Consider the following 17,783-nt stretch of genomic DNA (forward strand, 5'->3'; position numbering starts at 1 on the left):
GCGACACGAGCGCTCGGTACCAGCACCTCCTTCGAACACAGTTCCCCTGCGTGCAATGCCTTACCTATACATCATCCTGCCTGTCTTCCTCCTCCTTCTGGCGTTGCTTCGGGAGACGTACCAGAAACGGAACTCTCGCCTCCCGCCTGGACCACCAGGTTTACCTTTCCTTGGTAATGTTCTGCAGATGCCGCAACAAGGCTTGCAGCATGTGTTCGACAAATGGGCCAAAGAATATGGCCCAATATTTACAGTATGGGTGCTGGGCCGGCCAATGGTTATATTAGGCGATGTTGTGACTATAGCGGATGTGCTTGATCGGAATTCGGGGATAACAGGTGACAGACCTCCCTTTATCAAGGTATGGTTCTATCGGATAGATCGCTTTCATGCCCAGAATTGACGATCCCGAGGGTGCCGATTTCTATTTTCGAAGGAAGTTCCTTGCCTTGGACAACCTCGATCTCCGGCGAGTACTTTCTCCTTCTCTAGATACTGATGACTCATTGAGATCTTAGATGGCGAGCCAAACGTCGAGCAATCCATGCCAAGTTAGTAGCGCTTGTTTGATTGTCACATTCGCTGATGGATCGACAGTCTCAACGTCCACGCCGCGGCACGTTTCAACCCGATGCAGGAGAACGAGGCCGCGACTCTTGCCTTTGGACTGTTGCACCATCCGGAAATATCGTTTGTACAACACACGCGGCGGTTCTCCGCTTCGGTGATCTTTCAGTGCTTGTATGGTGGCGAGGCTATCCCGCTCACTGGAATCGATCGGAGCAAGCGAATGTCAGAGTTCACCGAACAAATAGGCCGTACCCTGCAACCGCAAAAGAGTGTGGTGGACATGTTTCCCTTCCTCAAACCAGTGATCTGGACTGTAAAGTGGTTGAGGAAGGAAGCCGATGAATGGCACGACGAGGTGGAAGCCGAGGCGACCCAATTGTGGGAGTCGGCGGCGCCATCAGATGTGAGGTTTATGTCGGCGCAGACCTGTATTCGAGTGCTGACAGGGTTAGAACTGGGATGCGATGACGTTTGCACACGATTTGGACATACATATGGATAAGTATGGTCTCCCAAAAACACAGGCGGTGTGGAATACTTTCGCTTTGTTGTACGTCATCGTCATCGTATTGCGAGATCAATATTAACGCTCGAGAAGCTTGACAGGACAGGAAACGACGGACGTGACATTGCAGGTGTGTGTTCTGGCGATGCTTCACCATCCTCAAGTAGTGCAAACAGCTCAAAATCAATTAGACTCTGTCTGTGGAGACCGTCCTCCCACATTTGACGACAGAGATAGTTTGCCGTATATCGTTGCTATTGTGAAAGAAATGTTGCGATGGAGAGTGATATCTCCGCTGGGTGTCCCTCACAAAGCATCCGAGGTATGGAGTAAATGCGCGACCCCAGAAAACGTCTTGAATGTTTTGATGTGTAGGATTTCGAGTACCGGGGATACGTGATTCCTAAGGACACGGTGATTATTAGCAATATCTGGTTCGTTGCACATCATGCTCCAGACGGAGTAACGACTCACTTGATTTACGCTCCAGGGCAGAAACCCACGATCCTGCTGTCTACCCCAATCCGGACATGTTCGATCCATCTCGCTTCCTTATGTCCTCTGGAGTGCTAGCACCAACCAAACCAAATACACGGGAGGATCAGCACCCATTTGGTCATGGCCGGCGGATCTGCCCAGGACGCGACTTTGCAAATAACAGTTTATTCATCGCCTGTGCTTGGATGTTGTGGGCTTTCAACTTTGAATGGCCGCGCGACGAAGAGGGAAGGGATATTGTTTGCGGCGTGGACGAATTTGTGGACAAAGGGAATGTAACTGGTCCTCGGGAGTTCGGAGTGATTCTAAAGCCAAGGAAAGCAAAGCTTGAAGAGACCTTGGGATCAATTTTGAGGCTTTGATTTTGTACATAAAGTCCAAGAATACTTAGCCAGTCGTCCGCAGTGATTATATGAAGTGAAAGAGGACTAGTATTGAGGATCTCTTACAACGACTCGAACGTGAATAAAGAAGGCGCACTTGAATTCATTTTCTCCACATAAAAAACCCTGGTGATGTAAGGAAGCCTCCGGAGTGTGTCTTGAGGCGGGACCAAATTCTTGCAAGAGGCGAAGAGATGGCAAATAAACCTCAGCACAAGCAGCTCTCCGCTCAACGACCATCCCTCGACGGGTAGACGAACGCGCATACATCTAGCTTACACAAGGCGTTACCTTCCAACTCTTTCATACACACTTGATCTGGGCGCATATACATTGGTTTAACAACTGTCGACCAGCCACAACATCCAGAGCGATTGGACATCTTGACGCCGTTCGAGTCACCACCCAGCATGCACTTCAACGTCGCACGAGGGGATACTCTCCGTCCTTGGCTCGTCTCAACACTCGAGCCAATATGTGATGCAGACCCCGTAGTTCTTGCGGATTACGTCATTGCTCTGCTACGACACGATGGGGAGGAGCAACAACTGCGAGAATTGTTCGCGTCACAGCTCGAGGACTTCTTAGATCAAGAAGCGCCTGCGTTTGTCGACAAGTTGTTTAAAGAGATGAGTACGAGGGGCATGGTCGTTCGACAAAATACGGCACCGTCGATCCCCGCGTCCGCACCTTCACAACCAGTCGCAGGACCCAGCAATCCAGCCCTTCCACAGAGCCTTCCTACTCCGCCGGATGACGGCATCCCCATACCCCTCGACATGTTCTCCGGTCCTGCCAGCGATAACAATCAGATTGGACAGAAACGTGGACGCGATTCAGACGATATGGATATTGACCGTGGCCCGCCGAAGGGTCCCCGACTTGAAAACGGTCTTCAAGGGATACAACGGTATGAGAGCAGGAACCAGAACGGACCTGGATCGTTTGTCCCGACCCAGCCAGGAAATTGGAGAGGTCAAGGACCGAGGGGTAGGGGCCGGGGTGGTAGGGGTGGAAGAGGTGGCGGTCCACCGTCAGGGCCGTCAGGAAGGGATCGCAGGGAGCCATGTCGTGATTTCCATGGTAGGTGTAGTCAACTGTCTCTGTGTGCATTTCGCTGACAATATGTTCAGATAGAGGCTATTGCGCTCGTGGAATGATGTGCCCATTCTCGCATGGGGACAACATGCCCATGGTCCCGCCTATGATGCCTTTCTTTATGCCGGGCATGATGCCCCCAATGCCCGGGCTGCCGATGCCGATGCCGATGCCTGGTCCCAACGGACAGATGCAATTCCCGATCATGCCAAATATGTTCAGTGTCGCCAATCCGCCAGACGTCGCTCAGCGGCAGGACGGCGAGTACGACCCTAGCCAGGCACAGATGCCTGTTTCCCCCGGGGGAATGGGGATCATGGGTGGTACATCAATGACGGGGAGCAGTGAAGATCAGGATATGGAGAGTGCAGACGGTGCAGGCAGAGGACGCGGACGTGGCGGATTCCGAGGACGTGGGCTTGGACGGATTAGGGTCGGTCATGAGGGCGGGCGTGGGTTTAGGCTTAGCCCAGATGACAAAACCCTTCTCATCGAGAAGATCCCTTCCGAGCACCTCTCACTCACTGCCATCAACGAGCAACTCAAGAAGCATGGCACGATCACCAACATTGCTATCGACGCACGTGGTGCGAAGGCGATAGTTAGCTTTGCGACACATGACGAAGCTCAACGTGCGCATAGAGATCCGGAGCCAGTATTTGGCAGTAGATTTGTCAAATTGCTATGGCATCGGCCACTCGAAGGAAGGGGCGCGTTAGGTCAAGAGATGCTGGAGAAGAGCAAAGTGCTGATGGACAACATTAACCAACCAAAGCCACCGGCCCCGACACGAGCCCCTATAATGGCGAAGCCAAAACCCGCCCAGTCAGCACAAGACGCACATGCTGCTGCCCTTACTGTCAGGAGTCAGCTTCTCGATAAACATATTGCTGAGCAGAAGAATCTCATGTCTTCGCTTGAAAAGGCAACTACCCCTGCCGAGAAGAAGAAGATCATGCTCCTGCTCAAGCAAAATGACCAGAAGATGAAGGAGATCAAGGATGCCCCCTTACCCGCCGCTGCGCCTGCTCCTGTGGCTGTGAGCGCGACTGGTGCGTCAAGGGATGCCCAGCTTAAGGAGCGCTTGGACAGAGAGCTGGATTTGCAAAGTGCGATGGAAGATGTGAAAGAAAATGGGGAGGGCAACCCAGAGCTGCTTGCCCAGTTAGCGCAGCTGCGCGAGGAGGTATGTTCCCTTGTATTAGCCGTATCAAGAAGCTCGACTGAGATTTGTATGACATAGGCACGGAATGCCGGTGTTCCATTGGATGCCAATGGTCAGCCAATTGACCAGCCCGCGCCGACATATACGCCAGGCTATTCGCGCCCTTACGTCAGGGGACGTGGGCGCGGAAGAGGGCGTGGTGGCTGGCGAGGCGGTCCTCCCGTTTACCATCAGTCCATGAAGCTTGACTTGCGCCCTAAGAAGCTGGTCATCAAAGGGGTCGCTGCTGGTAACGAGGATGCCTTGTCCGCAGTAAGGAACTTCTATGTTGTACGTAGGAGCCAACTTGCTTGTGTGACATGTACTAACTTACGGCTAGGCATCAGGAGGCATGGAGTCTCTCGAACCCCAACCGGACGGGACGATCCACGTCAGCTTCTTCAGCCGTGCAGCTGCAGAATCTGCCATGTCAAAAGGCAGTTCAATCCCCTCTGCTGGCAGTGTCAGCGTCGCGTGGCAGGCAAGCAGCGCTCCGCCGACGTCGTCTCAACGGGCATCTTCCACCGGGGGTTCAGAGGCAAATCTGCCCCAGGGCACGCAAGAGAGCCAGGAGATGGAGCAGCATCTGGCTGGAACACAAGAAAGTGAGCCGGCAGGAGACGACGATCCCTGGGCGACAAGTCACGAGATTGTTGTGGATGAGTAGACGAAAGGGATCAGTTGCACACATCGAAGAATAGAGCGTCTCTTGACATGATAGTTAGTCTGATACAGACATTGTATATTGCTACTATGTGTATCTTGATTGGGGCACTATTTGTGCGTTGTATTGTCATCTCAAATCATAGAGCACAAGAGAGAAAACATCTTGTTCTTGCATTGACACCAACCTTGGCTTCATAACAATACTTATACTGATGTTATTCGCATTCAAGGATGGAAAGCTGGTGAACACATACAACTTGTTGGTTGGTTATCTGGTGCAAGTACTGTGGTCAATCCGACGGAACGATTTCGGTGAGGAGGGAAACGGACCAATCGCGTAAATCCCTCACCCACGCGGCTCATGCCCGATGCGCCATAAAATCCCTCATTCATTAATTGACTGCGTCCGTTCCTCGCTGTTGCGGCGACCGAACTCCCTTGGCAGAGCGTGATTTTGGCCGGCCTCCTGGGGGTATAAGTACCCCGCCATTTGAGGGGTTTTCATACACTGCTTGAGGAATCCCCCCTTCCCCTCTGCGGGATTTTGGTGCACATGGCTCTCTTCCCCCTTCCTATTTCTATCTTGCATGCCTCTGCGGCGACCCTGACACACTTTCCTTCATGTAGGCATCCTACCTTGGACATGTATATGCTGACGGCAACTCACACTGTATGGTTGGGCACTGTGCGTCGTCCTCCACCTGTAAGCCGTTCTAGACCACGACATCAAGCTACCTGTTCATGCTTGCCAGTCACACCTAACTGGTTAATTCTGGGCAATACTGGCTAGTCTTGGATATGGTCGTCGTTTTTGGCCGACGCTTGCCTATTACTCACCGTGTACCCAACACCTACTGCTGTGTCGACCCACGACCTGTGGCATGCCTGACCTCCAGTCTGATCTGCTTCACGCACAATGTCTCTGTGTCCACCTCTGCATAAGCAAACTATGCTCATCGATGCCCACTTGTCTACTGTCTACACCACCCCAACCCCGTCAACTATCCCCTCCCCTCTTCCCAGCACTCTCGCCGCCCACATCCAAAAGCCCCCAGCCGGCCCTGAACAACCCCTTCTAGCTTTGCGCCCGCCCCTCTGGTCTGTGCGATCCGCCTCCGTCGTCTACCCGTCCCACCGTCGCCATCGCCATCGGCAGGCTTCGGTCCACCTCGGGCACATGCTTGGTCGTATGGCGCCATTTGGCAAAATTGATGTTTCATGGTCATGTACCTGATACGTCGGTGCTTGGCTTCTCGCTAGCTCTGTCTCTTGTGGCCGCTTTGCATGCTTTCGGAATTTGAAATTGCATCGGGCGACTGCCACACCGTCTCAAGGTCACGGTGTCCGACGATACGATACTGGGAAACAAACGCTGTCCTAATCAGGGGATTCCGGTCTCCCCTCTTTACAGGATCATACACCTGGTTCCTACCTGGTATTCGGCCAAGACAAGGCACGTTGGATGAATATCAATACAGTTCTACCGCCATGTGCTCGGCAGGATGGGAACTCAATCGCCAGGTGGACCCCTGAACGATTCCCTCTCCTCCTTGTGCTGGACTCTCAGCTGGACATACAGGATTCCATTCTGATTATCCCATTTGGCGCCAAGAACCAAGTTGCCGAGGATACATTCGTACCCCTGGACGGAGACAACGCACTACGAAGTGGTGCCTTGTTGTCGATGCACGGAAAGATCAGCGAGAGATGTACGCTGTCAACCGCATGAAGCAGAACTGTGCTGGGTGGAAGATCCCGAGAGAATGGAGATGTTATGCATCTGAACTTGATCTTCAAGGCGTAGCGTTAGTAATTAGGGGAGAAGACCAAGCCAAATCAAGTTTTTGCACCCTGCGCTTTCCAGTTTAGTTCCTTCAGCTTCCAGTATTCATCAAGCACAAGGACCACGAACAGCACAATTCAACTCATTCAACTAAACATGTCATATGGTATCTATGCTGAAGACTGAGACTGGCGCCATCAGATCAAACAGTGGTTCTGGAGGTCGTAAAGGAGCAGGATGGTGACACCTGCCGAGTCTTCTCCCACCGAAGTATCAGAGGGATACATACTCGTCTTCCGATGGAGTATAGCGCCCTCACCTGTCCTGGTGGGTCTGGGGTGGGTGGGGGTAGTCCTCTTCGGGAGATCAGGGAAAGGGGCGGAAGCTCGGCAGGATGTTTGTAGGTCGCAGGTTTGGTCTGATGGCAGCATCGTTCTCATACAAATGTCTTGCGTCAGATGATGTGTCAGGCACACGTTCTGCACCAGTTGGTGCGCAATCCTAGCATCATCGAAGTGCCACGGAAAGCCCACATGCTCCGTCCGTAAATGGCCACCCACGGCTGCCGGCTTGAGAACATCAAGAATCACCGAGTTGCTTTGCGGCACGGGTGGTCATACGCACGGCCTGCATCGCCGGTGTGTATATTAGTACCCATGCATTGAGATTTATTGACTAAGCCATCTTCATCTTCAGGAAGTTTCCTATCTACCCAAAGGAGGAAAATCGAAATTCAGGGTAAAACCTAAAAAGGGACCTGGAGAGGTTCACTCCGGGGTCCTTAGGGTCATCCGTCTTCCGGAAGCAAAACTGAATCTCGATTGAGACGATGGACGATCAAGTGCCTGTCGGGTGTTCGGGACAAACTGAGATACCAGAATAATGTTACCAAGATCGGTCTTGTCGTCAGGGTCAGCAACATCCCTTGGCACCGGACACTGGGGAGGTATAAATCCAGCCAAGTCTTCAGTCCTTGTACCATCTACCAGCTCGGCTACTCACGAACTTGAACGATCAACATGTTCTCCCCTGCTGCTTTCCTCCTCCTGGGCGCTGTTCCCGCACTTGCGCACTTCCATCTCAACTATCCTCCCCCTCGTGGTCCTTTCGTAGCAGTGCGTCTCACCCCTCTGCACCATCTTCCGCGCACCGTCTAACCCATACCAGCAAAACGAGCTCTCGTTCTGCTCGAGCTACCCCTTGGGCCCCCGTGCGCCGTTCTCGATCGATCAAGGCATAGTGGACATAACGAGTTCCCACCCCTCAGCCTCAGTCGAGATCGTGATCAGGTACGGTACCGCTTTTCCCTGACCTCCCCTTGCTAACACCGGCCAGCTTCGACCAGAACCCAACCACGTTCGCACAGTTCAACGCTACGGACAACGGGACTGCCTATGTACACCCTTTCCGCTTCCCGCAGCGCCTGGCTTACCTTCTGCTATCCAGGCACCGTTATTACCCACATTCGCGATGACCTACCAGGGCGAGCTGTGCGTGCCTGTCGACGCTGCTACCGTCGGCGTGCCCGTTGTGAACGGGACGAACGCGACTATCCAGGTGTACTTCAACGGCGGTGATGGGCTGTTATATGACGTACGCTCCCCGCTTCCCTCCATACCGAAAGACCGCGCTAACCCGGCTGCAGTGTGCCGACGTCGTCCTCATCTCAAACTACACCCTGCCAAGCAACACAACCTGCAAGAACAGCACCGTCACCCCCGCTCCGTCCAACAGCACCAACAGCACCACCAGCGGCTCGGGGGGGACGAGCGCCGCTGTCCCGCTGAAACCTGTCGCTGGGCTGGGCCTGGCGCTCTTGGCCGCGGTGGGGCTTGCTTTGGGGCTGAGTGTGTGACTTGCCTGGCGGGAGATGAGGTCTGACCTGGGGAGAGGGGAGGAGCTTTCGAGGGGGGAGAAGGAAAAGAGTACAGATTAGTTCTGGTTACGTAGGGTTATTGTGAATACCTGATTGTTAAGGTTTGGCCTCTTTGAATGTGGGAGTCTACCCTTGGTGTATCTCAATGCTATGGACACGTGACACGAGTGTGCTGCTTTGTCAGAAGACTAGGACAGGCTTCGTCCTTGCGATTGGAGGTAATGTGCGTTTGGAACCGAAAACTTCGTTCAAGACCTATTTCATCCTAAGACTGTGACCATCTAGATCCCTCTCCCGCAAGCCCGTACTCTGGCTCCTCTCGCTCCCCGGAGCCCGCTCATGCCCCCCTCCCCCTCTCCTGCTCTCTAGCAACCCAATCCAGCCAACTCCCATCATAGTTCCTCACATCCCACCCTTCCCGCTTAGCCAAATCACACGCCGAAAGACTTCGTTTCCCGCTGCGGCAATAGAACACTACTTGCTGCTCTGGCTCGGGCTTGGAGAAGTTGAAGGTGTGCTGGAACTCGCCTGGCGTGAGGTGGAGTGCGCGCTGGAGCTGGGAGAGGGGGAGCGAGAGGGAGGAGGGGATCGACCCTTGCGCTACTTCTTCCGGTTCGCGGACGTCGATCAGGAGGACGTTCTGGGATAGTCAGTATGTGCGGGAGAGGGACGAGGGGATGGGATGGGATTGGGGGGAGGGGCGTACATCACTAGGCTGGTCAGCGAGTGCCCGGACCTGCTCGTACGACACGCTTGGGTGGACCCAGTGAGTTGCGGGGGTCATGCTCGGTGCCTGGCCTGGCGGGGAGTGTGCCGTCGGGGAATCGGTGTATGGGCGGGGGATGGCATCTTTGGATGTGGAGTAGGGACGGGGGAGGGAGGTGTGTATGGAGCGTAGGGTTGGTGTGAGGAGACGGGGGAGACGCCGGAGAGGGAGACGATACATTGTTGAGCTTGGAGATGGTGGTAGATAAACAGAGAGAGCGATGGAGGGTTGTAAATGCCGCAATGAGCTTTCCAGCAAATGTTCGGAGCCGAAGCACGTCATCCCGTTGCCTTCCCTTCCAGATCGGCTCTCACCGCCGGTTTACTCCCGTTACTGGAGCACATTTCCGTACCCTTTCCATAGTATTTCCCTACCTTTCTACCCTGTGAGCCAATAGCGTAATCCCCTCATCCGCTCGCCGCAGTCCAGTAAATCCCTCATCCGCCCCGTGTGCCTGTGGCAGCGTGACAGAGCGGCAGAAATCGCGCATCCTTCCGTCCAAGCGACGTATAAAACCCCACCGAGGGAAAAGAGGGGCTCCATTTCGTCCCCTTCGCCCACTTCCTTCCCCCTCTCCACCGTACCCATCAAAGATCAAACTTTTATCCCGACTTGGTCTGTGCTCATATATGGATCTATGGCTCCCCGCTCTCAGTGCTGATGACGACCTGACCTTCAAGCCCTGTCTCCCCCCTTCCTGCGCTGCTTCCTCCCCTTGTGCTCGACCAATCCACTGCGTCCTGTTTCTCCCCCCCCTCCACTCCACCCCTTTCTCCTGCTAGACTCCCCCAGCTTCTCTCTATCAGCTTCTCTTTACCTGCTTCCCTCTACCCCTGCTTCTCTCCTCCCCCGCTGGACCATCCTCCCCATACTCACCAGCACACTCAAAGTCTCGACCTCCCCTAGGAGGAAGACATAGCCCGCCGCGCACCTCCCACGCTGGCGGAAGTTGATATCTTCCCCCCCTTTGGTGATACCATGTCATTCACAGCCAAGGTAGGCGTTGCTAGGCGGGCTGGTCTGCTCTCATGAACGTCTGCTTTCCTCGAACTGTCCCTTGTGTCTTGAGACTTGCTCCTTGCTGCCAACTGATCTGTTATTGCCGTCTACTGTCCTGTTGCTGTTTGCTCTGCTGGCTGCTCTCTCTGGCTGCTCGCTGTCCTCTGCCGCTACTACCAAGCCTGCTCAACAAGTTTCATTACTATCCTTATGCTACCTAACCAACAATCACATATTCCACCATGCACCTTACGCACCCCTCCCCCCTGGACGCCAGCACCAACCCACCCCCAAGCCGGCCCTAATCAACCCCCCTTCTCTTACTTACGGCCACCCGCTCCCGGCTGCCTCCGTGCAAAGCATCCCAACGCGCAAAACTTCCCAACGCTTCCCACGCCAACGTCGCTCGGCCAACGCCGTGTGTCAGGTCCGTCACCCGTCTGGGATCCAGAACATCATCCGCGTGTACATACGGGCACGGGTGCCGGTGTCTGCTGATCAGTCCTCAAATGGAACTGTCTCTGCGGCCCGTCGTCCGCGGGCATCTGCGGTGTAGCAATTCTATCTGTGGCAACCAACGCACTGGTATACTTCGTGCAGCTTGCCTATCCTGGGCTGCGGGTTTCCATGGAGAGGATGGCGCCATCCCACATGCCCGATGCAATGTATCTAATCTCGGCAAGCTGGCATATGAACCTGACAGAAGATGCGCGGGCTCCACAGGCGCGGAGGTGCAAAGTGGGAGGGAAGCAGAACAACGAAACGAAACGAATGGAATGGACGAATGATCGGTTTCCCAGGACCCCATAGGACGGCCTTTATTCACCAGCCCGCAAAGCGTAGGAAAATCGGTACGACCTCAAAAGTGCACAGAAAACGACCGGAGAAGAGAGAGAGTGGAGATTTGACTTCTCCCCGCCTTTTGCTACCTTCTGAGGTAGGGACATCTTTGGGCAATGGGGTGGCCGGAGCGCCGGAACAGGAACCGGGGAAGTGGTATTTTGGCCCTGAAGGAGGGGAACGTGAATCCGAAAGTGCGGGAGCAGATTGCAAGGGTCGGGCGGATTTGGTAAGGCGACGGAGGTATTTGGATGTTATGCGCCAGAGGCGGGTGATGGGGGTCTGTCTCTCTCCTTGACCACTGGGGTTGTGTGACTGCTGTACCCTTGGGAGGATACTTAGGTGCATCTGGGCTTGGCTTGCCAGACTCTTGCTCATCCGTGCCCTTCGGTTAAGTGCACTCCATTAGCACCACCTCTCTAACCACCACCCAACCAACCTCCAAAGATGGACGACATGCCAGACATGGATATGCCCGGGATGGACAGCGACACCCCCACCAGCACGCTCGGTACGATGGGCATGATGCTCGGATTCCACGCGACGCCGTTCGACCAGCTCTGGTTCCTTGGCTGGACACCCCAGACGAACGGCGCCATGTTCGGTGCATGCATCGGTTTGGTTATCCTGGCAGTCCTGGAACGGTGGGTGGCGGCAATCCGGGGCTTGTGTGAAGTATGGTGGAAACAGAGGTGAGTGGCCCTTCGCTGTGCTATTGCGAGCAAGCCCAATGATGGAAAAAGGACGGACGCGATCCTCGCTGCAAAGTACGCCAACCTGCCTAGCGCCCCACCCCCGCTGCCAGCAGAAAAGAAGTCAGAAGTGGACATCGAAGACTGCTGTCCCCCCCCGCTCGCCTACTCTCCCCTCCCACCCCCTTTCCCGCGACTCGCCTCCCTGCACCGCCTACCCCCCTTCCTGTGGTCACACGATCTCCCCCGGGGCCTGCTGCAGGTCGTACAGGCCGCACTGGGATATGCGCTCATGCTCGCGTTCATGCAGTATAATTGGGGCTATTGTTTATCTATACTCGTGGGGTTGGGAGTGGGGGAAACGATGTTTGGCAGGTTTGCGATGGGAGGGCACTCGATGACGGGTGCGTAGGCTGCGAGAGGTTGAGGATACGTGCGGGGGCGTCACTTTTGAGGTGTAATGATCAGTGTCTAAATAACTACGAAATGTATCTTGTATACCGAGAGGAAGGGAATAGAACTCCAACCGCTATCACGACTTCCAATCCGCTCGCGGTCTAGGAAGCTCATATATTTCCCTTTGGCCAGGACAAATAATGATTTACTGGTCCATGTACGGTGTTGGATCGCCCACATCCAAGCTGACACGTTTGCGGGCCAGGTTTGGATAGTGGATCGGACTGGATGGCTGAACGTCTCAGATCGAGCATACGATAGCACACCGTAGACCGTGCGCTGGCAAGCACCATATGCATATGCGAGGGGAGAGGCTCCTCGGTGTTCCACCTGAGTGGCATGAATTTCGGCCAAGCACAGTTGCTTTCTGGGTCTGGGGAAGTTTCATTCGTAATTAGCAGTAGTGATGCCACCCATTCCTGGCCTGTGCACCGCCCGCTGCCGACTAGGTACATGCCGAGAAACAAAATAATACCACGCTGGGATATTGATTGATCATAGTACGACGCCCCTCCCGAGAGACCGATATCGGCCTGAGACTGGCACCGCATCAGTAACATTCAGAATCTCCCCATGCCAAAAAAGGCGTATTCAGTGATTCCCGATCCGGCCGTGGGGTTCGGAGTGTCCGGGGTCCTTGCTCATGTCACAGGCGAATTCGGGTTGATTCCTGTCGTCACCCCGATTCATACCGGAAGTATTGAAGGGGTTGATCGTGTATCTTGTACCTTGTTCTGTGAGCGCTTGACCCCCTGGTGTATCCTCTGGCAACAAACTGGAAATATTATCTGCAAAGAGCTGTCTTATCCTGGTCGCTAATCAATCACCTGCTGTGGCCACACGCCCTCGATCCTGTACCTCTACGTACCCAGGACCTTCTTATGCACTTGCTTCTCCTCCAACTCGTCCCATCTCTGCTCTGAACGACCATGTCCGACCCCGGTCCTGCTCCAGTACTCGCCCCTCCCCCAGGGCAGCAAGACGAGTACGTCCCTTCCAGCTCGTACCACGCCCCTTGCTAACCAGTGTCTAAAGTGTCTACCTCATCGACCCCGGGTATGCGATGATCTTTACCTACACCTGGGTCTCCGTCGCGGCTGCTGCGATCCTCTACCGCTTGCCGAAGCTCTATCGGAGGATGCGCCATGCCTGGAGAAGAGACGGGCTGCAGGGTTGGGGGCTGTATGAAGACCTCTCACCCCTCGCACCGGAGGAGGAGAAGGAAGCCCTCATCCGGGGAAGTGCTATAAAACGCACCGATAGCTTCCGTTGGGTGACAGTGTCTACCCCTGTGCGTTTGGTCCGTGCGGGTGAAGCACTCTTCCGAAATACCTTTGGCTGGGAAGTCAAGTATCTCCGCCTGAATGTCGGACAACGTATGCCCACATCTGATATCCGTACTTATGCTAACCCTGGTACAGTGTTCCTGCTCGTGGGATTCACAGTCACACTCCTCCTGTGCCTCACGCTCAACTCGGAGCTCGTCCTGAACTCTAACCGGGCAGGATTCATGGTCCTCTCGCTCATCCCCCCCGTCTTCCTCCTCTCGACCAAGAATTCCCCACTCGCTTTCCTCCTCTCGATCGGGTACGAGAAGCTCAACTTCCTCCACCGCTGGGGTGGGAGGATGATGTTCCTCCTCGCATGGGTGCATGGAGCGTTGTGGATCAACAACCGCCTTGTTAACGGGCAGGCATACCTCCTCTTGACGGAAGACAAGGAGCGCAGGGGGATAGCAACCATCTCCGTGCTAACACTTATCGTCCTGACCAGTCTTCGCCCAGTCAGGATATTCGCCTGGCAGTTCTTCTTCACATCACAGTAAGTCCGCGCACGCACTCTGATGCTCGTCCTTACCCAAGTTCCTAGCGTGGCGCTATACGTCGCCTGGTTCGTCTGCCTCAACTACCACACACCCTACGCCATCCCCTGGATTTACCCCGCGCTGGCTTTCTACGGATGGGACATCTCCGTCCGCCTCCTCCGTTTCCGGGTGAAAGACGCCTCCCTCCTACCAATCGACGACCAGATGACGCTCGTGCACATCCCGGACGCCGTCGGCGGCTGGAGAGGCGGGCAACACGTCCGTCTCCGGATCTTAGCCGGCGACCTCGCTTTCCAGGCACATCCGCTTACGATCCTCAACGCCCCTGCCTCGAGGGCAGACACGACCCGGACGCAGGGGATGCTGCTCGGTGCTCGTGTGAACGGGGACTGGACGCGTGCTCTGAACAAGCTTGGCAAGACTGGAGCTTGGGTGATGCTTGACGGCCCCTACGGCGGGGTCTGTATGAACCCCAAAGAACGCGTGTTGCTCGTTGCTGGGGGGTCTGGGGTCACCTTCACCCTAGGAGTGATGGACGAGCTGATCAGCGCTGTCGAAGGCGGTGATCGCAGGCTACGAGAAATAGAATTTGTATGGTACATCCGCTCGTACGGTACGCTGCCCTCTTTCACCCACTGTACCCTCACCTCGCTCACTCGCACGCATAACAGACTGCGTAAGCTGGTTCGTCTCACACCTCCAAGCACTGGCCCTCCGCGCACATAGCATGTCGTTCCTCGACCTCCGTGTGCGCATATTCCTTACATGCCCCTGCGGCGACCCTCCTCTACTCCTCTCCTCCATCCCGGACTGCGCAGTCAGCACGTCCAAACCGAGCATGCGGGAGCTTGTCCTCCCCCTACTGGAGTTCGAGCTGGAAGATGCAGAAGGCGTGAAACCAGCTATGGGGGGAGGAGTAGGGGTCGTCGTTTGTGGACCGGAAAGGCTGGTGAGACATGCTCAGAATGCGGTGGCGAGGATCAGTCCTGTGGGGGCGGCGAGGGCGGGAGGGGTGGAGATACATGCTGAGAGGTTTAGCTTGTAGGCCGTGGGTGGGAGGGGGTGTATTAACATGGTGTAATGAAGAATAGGAAAATAGGGAAATCCAGTCTAGGATACGTGAAAGCGTGCTCAGTCTTTGCGACCGGAGTTTTACCTCCTCGGCTCCGAGACATTTTTGTCGAATTCATCCCAGGTAGGCAACAAATCATAACGGTATTCTAGATCGCATTTTCTTATTAATAGAAGTTGGAGCTAACAAAAATGAAAACCATTCCTATTTTGACAGAAGACATTTGAATGCGAACTGAGCAAAATAAAATTAATAGTCGCCGGGACAATAGTTTTATCTAGTTTCGGAGCCACAGCTGGAATCGAACGAGCGACCCCAACGTCTATATAAGTGGGTTCACGGCATAGTAACCCCAGGGACCTGCGATTTTAATCCCTGCACCATCGACATGGCGGCGAGGAGTAGCACTGTTCTTAACTGTTGACTAGGCATAGGGCTTGCCTCGCCCTAATTATATAAATTTACGTTTTACCTCGTATGTTTACCACATTTCACACAAATCTAGTTGTTTTGAACTGCTTGTTACCACCTCTTTCTACAACCTTTAACTACTCAAGATTGAAATTTGCTTGGAAAACGGCTGAGAGTTCGTCCTGCAGCACTGGATCGTCTCCAACAGTATGCCAGTGCATTCCAACTCCCCGCTCGTACATTCCTGTGGCATCCCTATACAAAAAACGAAGATCAAGATCAAGCAACTGATATGAGTACTGATGCGTTCTGATCACGGCATAAGCAATAAGCATCGTCGTCTGTCTCGGTCATCCCAGATCAGGCAAGATCAGGAGCGAACGAACTTTGGTTCATCCGTAGATTGTTGCCAGTCCATGGTGTTGCCGCAGTCAGACAGACATGTCTTCATCCCACTTTGATTCAAGTCCGCTGTATCCACCTTATACTCATATGAGCAGAGGTTTGCCAGGCTTATCCCGCATATGCTACCGAAGATGAGTTGCAGGATGTGCCTGTTTTCCGGGGTATGTCGGCATATCAACCCGTATACCGGCGACGTCATTTCACACTGTTCACCATCCTCTTTAATTATGAACAAGCGCCTATGAGGTCTGCGTTCCGTTCTACGCTTCCGACGTACGGATCTGGCGTCTTCACAACGTATGCGACAGCGTCAAGCTAGAAAGTCGTCAGACGTCGTTCCTCGTTCGAACAATGGAGGACCTACCGTCGCATATATCTCTGACGCATCCGTTTTCTGCTTTAGCTTCGCCGACGACATGAGGGTAGATCAGAGATCATCCTCAGTAGGATCTGGCCGGCTGGAATCCAACTCTTCGTCCAGCACTAGATTGTCCGTCTGGTTCTTGTCCATAGGATCGAGCGGCCGAGTCTTCCTTTTTTGTGTAAATGGTACGGGATAGGCTGGTCTTATGTAGAGAATACGGGGTGGTAGTACGGTAGAGACGAAATATGTGCCAACATAGGCGTGTCTCGATCACAAAAAGAGTCCTAACGCGGCAGTCGCAAATTCTGCGTGAACAGGTTCCATTATACACGACATCAACCATCGACGATAAACTCGGCATACGTAGTTATGGGTCTTCCGCATTGGCTACCTCTCCTCCTGCCTCCTGATCCGGCTTCGATGCCTTCACTGCTTCCACTGGTGCTGCAGGACGTCGTCTGAGAAGCTCCTGGATACGTGGATGAGAATTCTGATAATATCAACAATACGATGAGTCACTCACGTCCCTCCTTCCCATCAGATACCCGGCCCAGTAATAGCTTTGGACCGCCAGTTCTAACACTTTCTCCGGATCTTCCGGGAGTTGCTCCAATATGGAAGTGCTCGATGTGGAAGGGAAAGGCAGCACAGGAGAAGCGACTTGCGCTGACGACATCGTCGGATAAGTGGTGGGGGCAGTTGGAATATCGATGGTAGAGATGAGCAGCTCGGCATCGGTTTCCTCTATGTCGGCATCGGCTTCGACACCATCCTCCGGATATTCGTCCTCGCCCTCTTCTTCTATGGGCAGCTCTTCCTCTGACGGTTGAGTATTCCACCAGCTACTTGCACTTATAATTAGTGCTCAAACCCAGTTGCAAGGAAATGAAGACTCACAGGGCGCTCTGCTTGGCTGGATCTTCCATCCACCCCTTGTCTTCTCCATTAATGGCGCGATACTCTTCCATCGCAGCATCCCACGCGTTGATCAGAGCGGAGTCATCCCATATTTCCTCATGAGTGAGCGTGCGAGACGTCTGCCAACTCTTTGGATCCTTTTTCTGTTTCTTTTTTGGCTGGCCGTTGAGCGCTTTGCCAGTAAAATTCAAAGGGGTGCTACTGGACGGAATGGGTGGGTCAGAGATGCGAGGACGTTTGGCTGGACGTGCATTCGAAGCTGGATCCGTGATAGATGCAGCTTCGTCTGGGATGGAAGGAGATATGTCGGCGTAAGAAACAACTTTACGCGCTCGAGGATCCATCGTGGTTAAAGGTCAAGTCATTCTGTTACGACCCTGAGTCGCCCAGGATTTATCTCCGAGAGAGAGCCACGCTCGGCTCCGACCATTCGGGTTCGTTCCCCCGGTTGA

At 54.2% G+C, this 17,783-nt stretch overlaps 8 protein-coding genes across 8 annotated transcripts; 6 read left to right on the top strand and 2 right to left on the bottom strand.

The window, feature by feature from the left end:
* Positions 1-328: 328 nt before the first annotated feature.
* Positions 329-1,478, top strand: DACRYDRAFT_24041 (uncharacterized protein). Its single transcript, XM_040773519.1, has 2 exons — positions 329-1,009; positions 1,063-1,478. The coding sequence occupies exons 1-2, from the start codon at positions 632-634 to the stop codon at positions 1,171-1,173; spliced, it is 489 nt and encodes a 162-aa protein (XP_040625827.1). The 5' UTR covers positions 329-631; the 3' UTR covers positions 1,174-1,478.
* A 208-nt stretch (positions 1,479-1,686) lies between these two features.
* DACRYDRAFT_37796 (uncharacterized protein) lies at positions 1,687-1,902 on the top strand (the record flags this gene model as incomplete). Its single annotated transcript, XM_040774437.1, has 1 exon — positions 1,687-1,902. A coding segment is annotated over one exon (216 nt), but the record flags the coding sequence as incomplete, so codon positions are not given.
* A 281-nt stretch (positions 1,903-2,183) lies between these two features.
* DACRYDRAFT_101554 (uncharacterized protein) lies at positions 2,184-5,097 on the top strand. The gene is made up of 4 exons (XM_040767565.1): positions 2,184-3,039; positions 3,090-4,240; positions 4,298-4,549; positions 4,599-5,097. Exons 1-4 carry the CDS (start codon positions 2,367-2,369, stop codon positions 4,923-4,925), a joined length of 2,403 nt encoding a protein of 800 aa, XP_040625829.1. The 5' UTR covers positions 2,184-2,366; the 3' UTR covers positions 4,926-5,097.
* A 1,074-nt stretch (positions 5,098-6,171) lies between these two features.
* DACRYDRAFT_24044 (uncharacterized protein) lies at positions 6,172-8,745 on the top strand. Its single transcript, XM_040773520.1, has 7 exons — positions 6,172-7,107; positions 7,166-7,345; positions 7,404-7,822; positions 7,875-7,996; positions 8,043-8,103; positions 8,154-8,300; positions 8,353-8,745. Exons 3-7 carry the CDS (start codon positions 7,727-7,729, stop codon positions 8,560-8,562), a joined length of 636 nt encoding a protein of 211 aa, XP_040625830.1. The 5' UTR covers positions 6,172-7,107; positions 7,166-7,345; positions 7,404-7,726; the 3' UTR covers positions 8,563-8,745.
* A 74-nt stretch (positions 8,746-8,819) lies between these two features.
* DACRYDRAFT_96250 (Rhodanese-like protein) lies at positions 8,820-9,382 on the bottom strand. The gene is made up of 2 exons (XM_040777356.1): positions 9,290-9,382; positions 8,820-9,223 (listed from the first exon to the last, which is right to left on the bottom strand). The coding sequence occupies exons 1-2, from the start codon at positions 9,365-9,367 to the stop codon at positions 8,921-8,923; spliced, it is 381 nt and encodes a 126-aa protein (XP_040625831.1). The 5' UTR covers positions 9,368-9,382; the 3' UTR covers positions 8,820-8,920.
* Positions 9,383-10,893: 1,511 nt separating this feature from the next.
* Positions 10,894-12,401, top strand: DACRYDRAFT_24046 (uncharacterized protein). Its single transcript, XM_040773521.1, has 2 exons — positions 10,894-11,880; positions 11,932-12,401. Exons 1-2 carry the CDS (start codon positions 11,636-11,638, stop codon positions 12,290-12,292), a joined length of 606 nt encoding a protein of 201 aa, XP_040625832.1. The 5' UTR covers positions 10,894-11,635; the 3' UTR covers positions 12,293-12,401.
* Positions 12,402-13,250: 849 nt separating this feature from the next.
* DACRYDRAFT_70078 (uncharacterized protein) lies at positions 13,251-15,258 on the top strand. The gene is made up of 5 exons (XM_040775916.1): positions 13,251-13,321; positions 13,372-13,712; positions 13,758-14,157; positions 14,206-14,774; positions 14,833-15,258. Exons 1-5 carry the CDS (start codon positions 13,266-13,268, stop codon positions 15,204-15,206), a joined length of 1,740 nt encoding a protein of 579 aa, XP_040625833.1. The 5' UTR covers positions 13,251-13,265; the 3' UTR covers positions 15,207-15,258.
* Positions 15,259-15,764: 506 nt separating this feature from the next.
* On the bottom strand, positions 15,765-17,675 carry DACRYDRAFT_118243 (uncharacterized protein; the record flags this gene model as incomplete). Its single annotated transcript, XM_040770548.1, has 5 exons — positions 15,765-16,364; positions 16,414-16,718; positions 16,777-16,882; positions 16,937-17,255; positions 17,311-17,675. 3 exons carry the CDS (start codon positions 17,673-17,675, stop codon positions 16,781-16,783), a joined length of 786 nt encoding a protein of 261 aa, XP_040625834.1. The 3' UTR covers positions 15,765-16,364; positions 16,414-16,718; positions 16,777-16,780.
* Positions 17,676-17,783: the final 108 nt, after the last annotated feature.

Source organism: Dacryopinax primogenitus, assembly GCF_000292625.1.
Source record: "Dacryopinax primogenitus strain DJM-731 SS1 chromosome Unknown DACRYscaffold_17, whole genome shotgun sequence".
Classification (NCBI taxonomy): domain Eukaryota; kingdom Fungi; phylum Basidiomycota; class Dacrymycetes; order Dacrymycetales; family Dacrymycetaceae; genus Dacryopinax; species Dacryopinax primogenitus.

Coding starts and splice junctions, on each gene's coding strand:
- DACRYDRAFT_96250 (XM_040777356.1), bottom strand. CDS start 9,367: ATGACCCCCGCAACTCACTGGGTCCACCCAAGCGTGTCGTACGAGCAG. Junction 9,224..9,289: donor TCGCTGACCAGCCTAGTGAT/GTACGCCCCTCC, acceptor TGACTATCCCAG/AACGTCCTCCTGATCGACGT.
- DACRYDRAFT_101554 (XM_040767565.1), top strand. CDS start 2,367: ATGCACTTCAACGTCGCACGAGGGGATACTCTCCGTCCTTGGCTCGTC. Junction 4,241..4,297: donor TAGCGCAGCTGCGCGAGGAG/GTATGTTCCCTT, acceptor TGTATGACATAG/GCACGGAATGCCGGTGTTCC. Junction 4,550..4,598: donor CAGTAAGGAACTTCTATGTT/GTACGTAGGAGC, acceptor ACTTACGGCTAG/GCATCAGGAGGCATGGAGTC.
- DACRYDRAFT_24041 (XM_040773519.1), top strand. CDS start 632: ATGCAGGAGAACGAGGCCGCGACTCTTGCCTTTGGACTGTTGCACCAT. Junction 1,010..1,062: donor CGCAGACCTGTATTCGAGTG/CTGACAGGGTTA, acceptor ATTTGGACATAC/ATATGGATAAGTATGGTCTC.
- DACRYDRAFT_24044 (XM_040773520.1), top strand. CDS start 7,727: ATGTTCTCCCCTGCTGCTTTCCTCCTCCTGGGCGCTGTTCCCGCACTT. Junction 7,997..8,042: donor TCAGTCGAGATCGTGATCAG/GTACGGTACCGC, acceptor AACACCGGCCAG/CTTCGACCAGAACCCAACCA. Junction 8,301..8,352: donor GTGATGGGCTGTTATATGAC/GTACGCTCCCCG, acceptor ACCCGGCTGCAG/TGTGCCGACGTCGTCCTCAT.
- DACRYDRAFT_24046 (XM_040773521.1), top strand. CDS start 11,636: ATGGACGACATGCCAGACATGGATATGCCCGGGATGGACAGCGACACC. Junction 11,881..11,931: donor GAAGTATGGTGGAAACAGAG/GTGAGTGGCCCT, acceptor TGATGGAAAAAG/GACGGACGCGATCCTCGCTG.
- DACRYDRAFT_70078 (XM_040775916.1), top strand. CDS start 13,266: ATGTCCGACCCCGGTCCTGCTCCAGTACTCGCCCCTCCCCCAGGGCAG. Junction 14,158..14,205: donor CAGTTCTTCTTCACATCACA/GTAAGTCCGCGC, acceptor CCAAGTTCCTAG/CGTGGCGCTATACGTCGCCT. Junction 14,775..14,832: donor ATGGTACATCCGCTCGTACG/GTACGCTGCCCT, acceptor CACGCATAACAG/ACTGCGTAAGCTGGTTCGTC.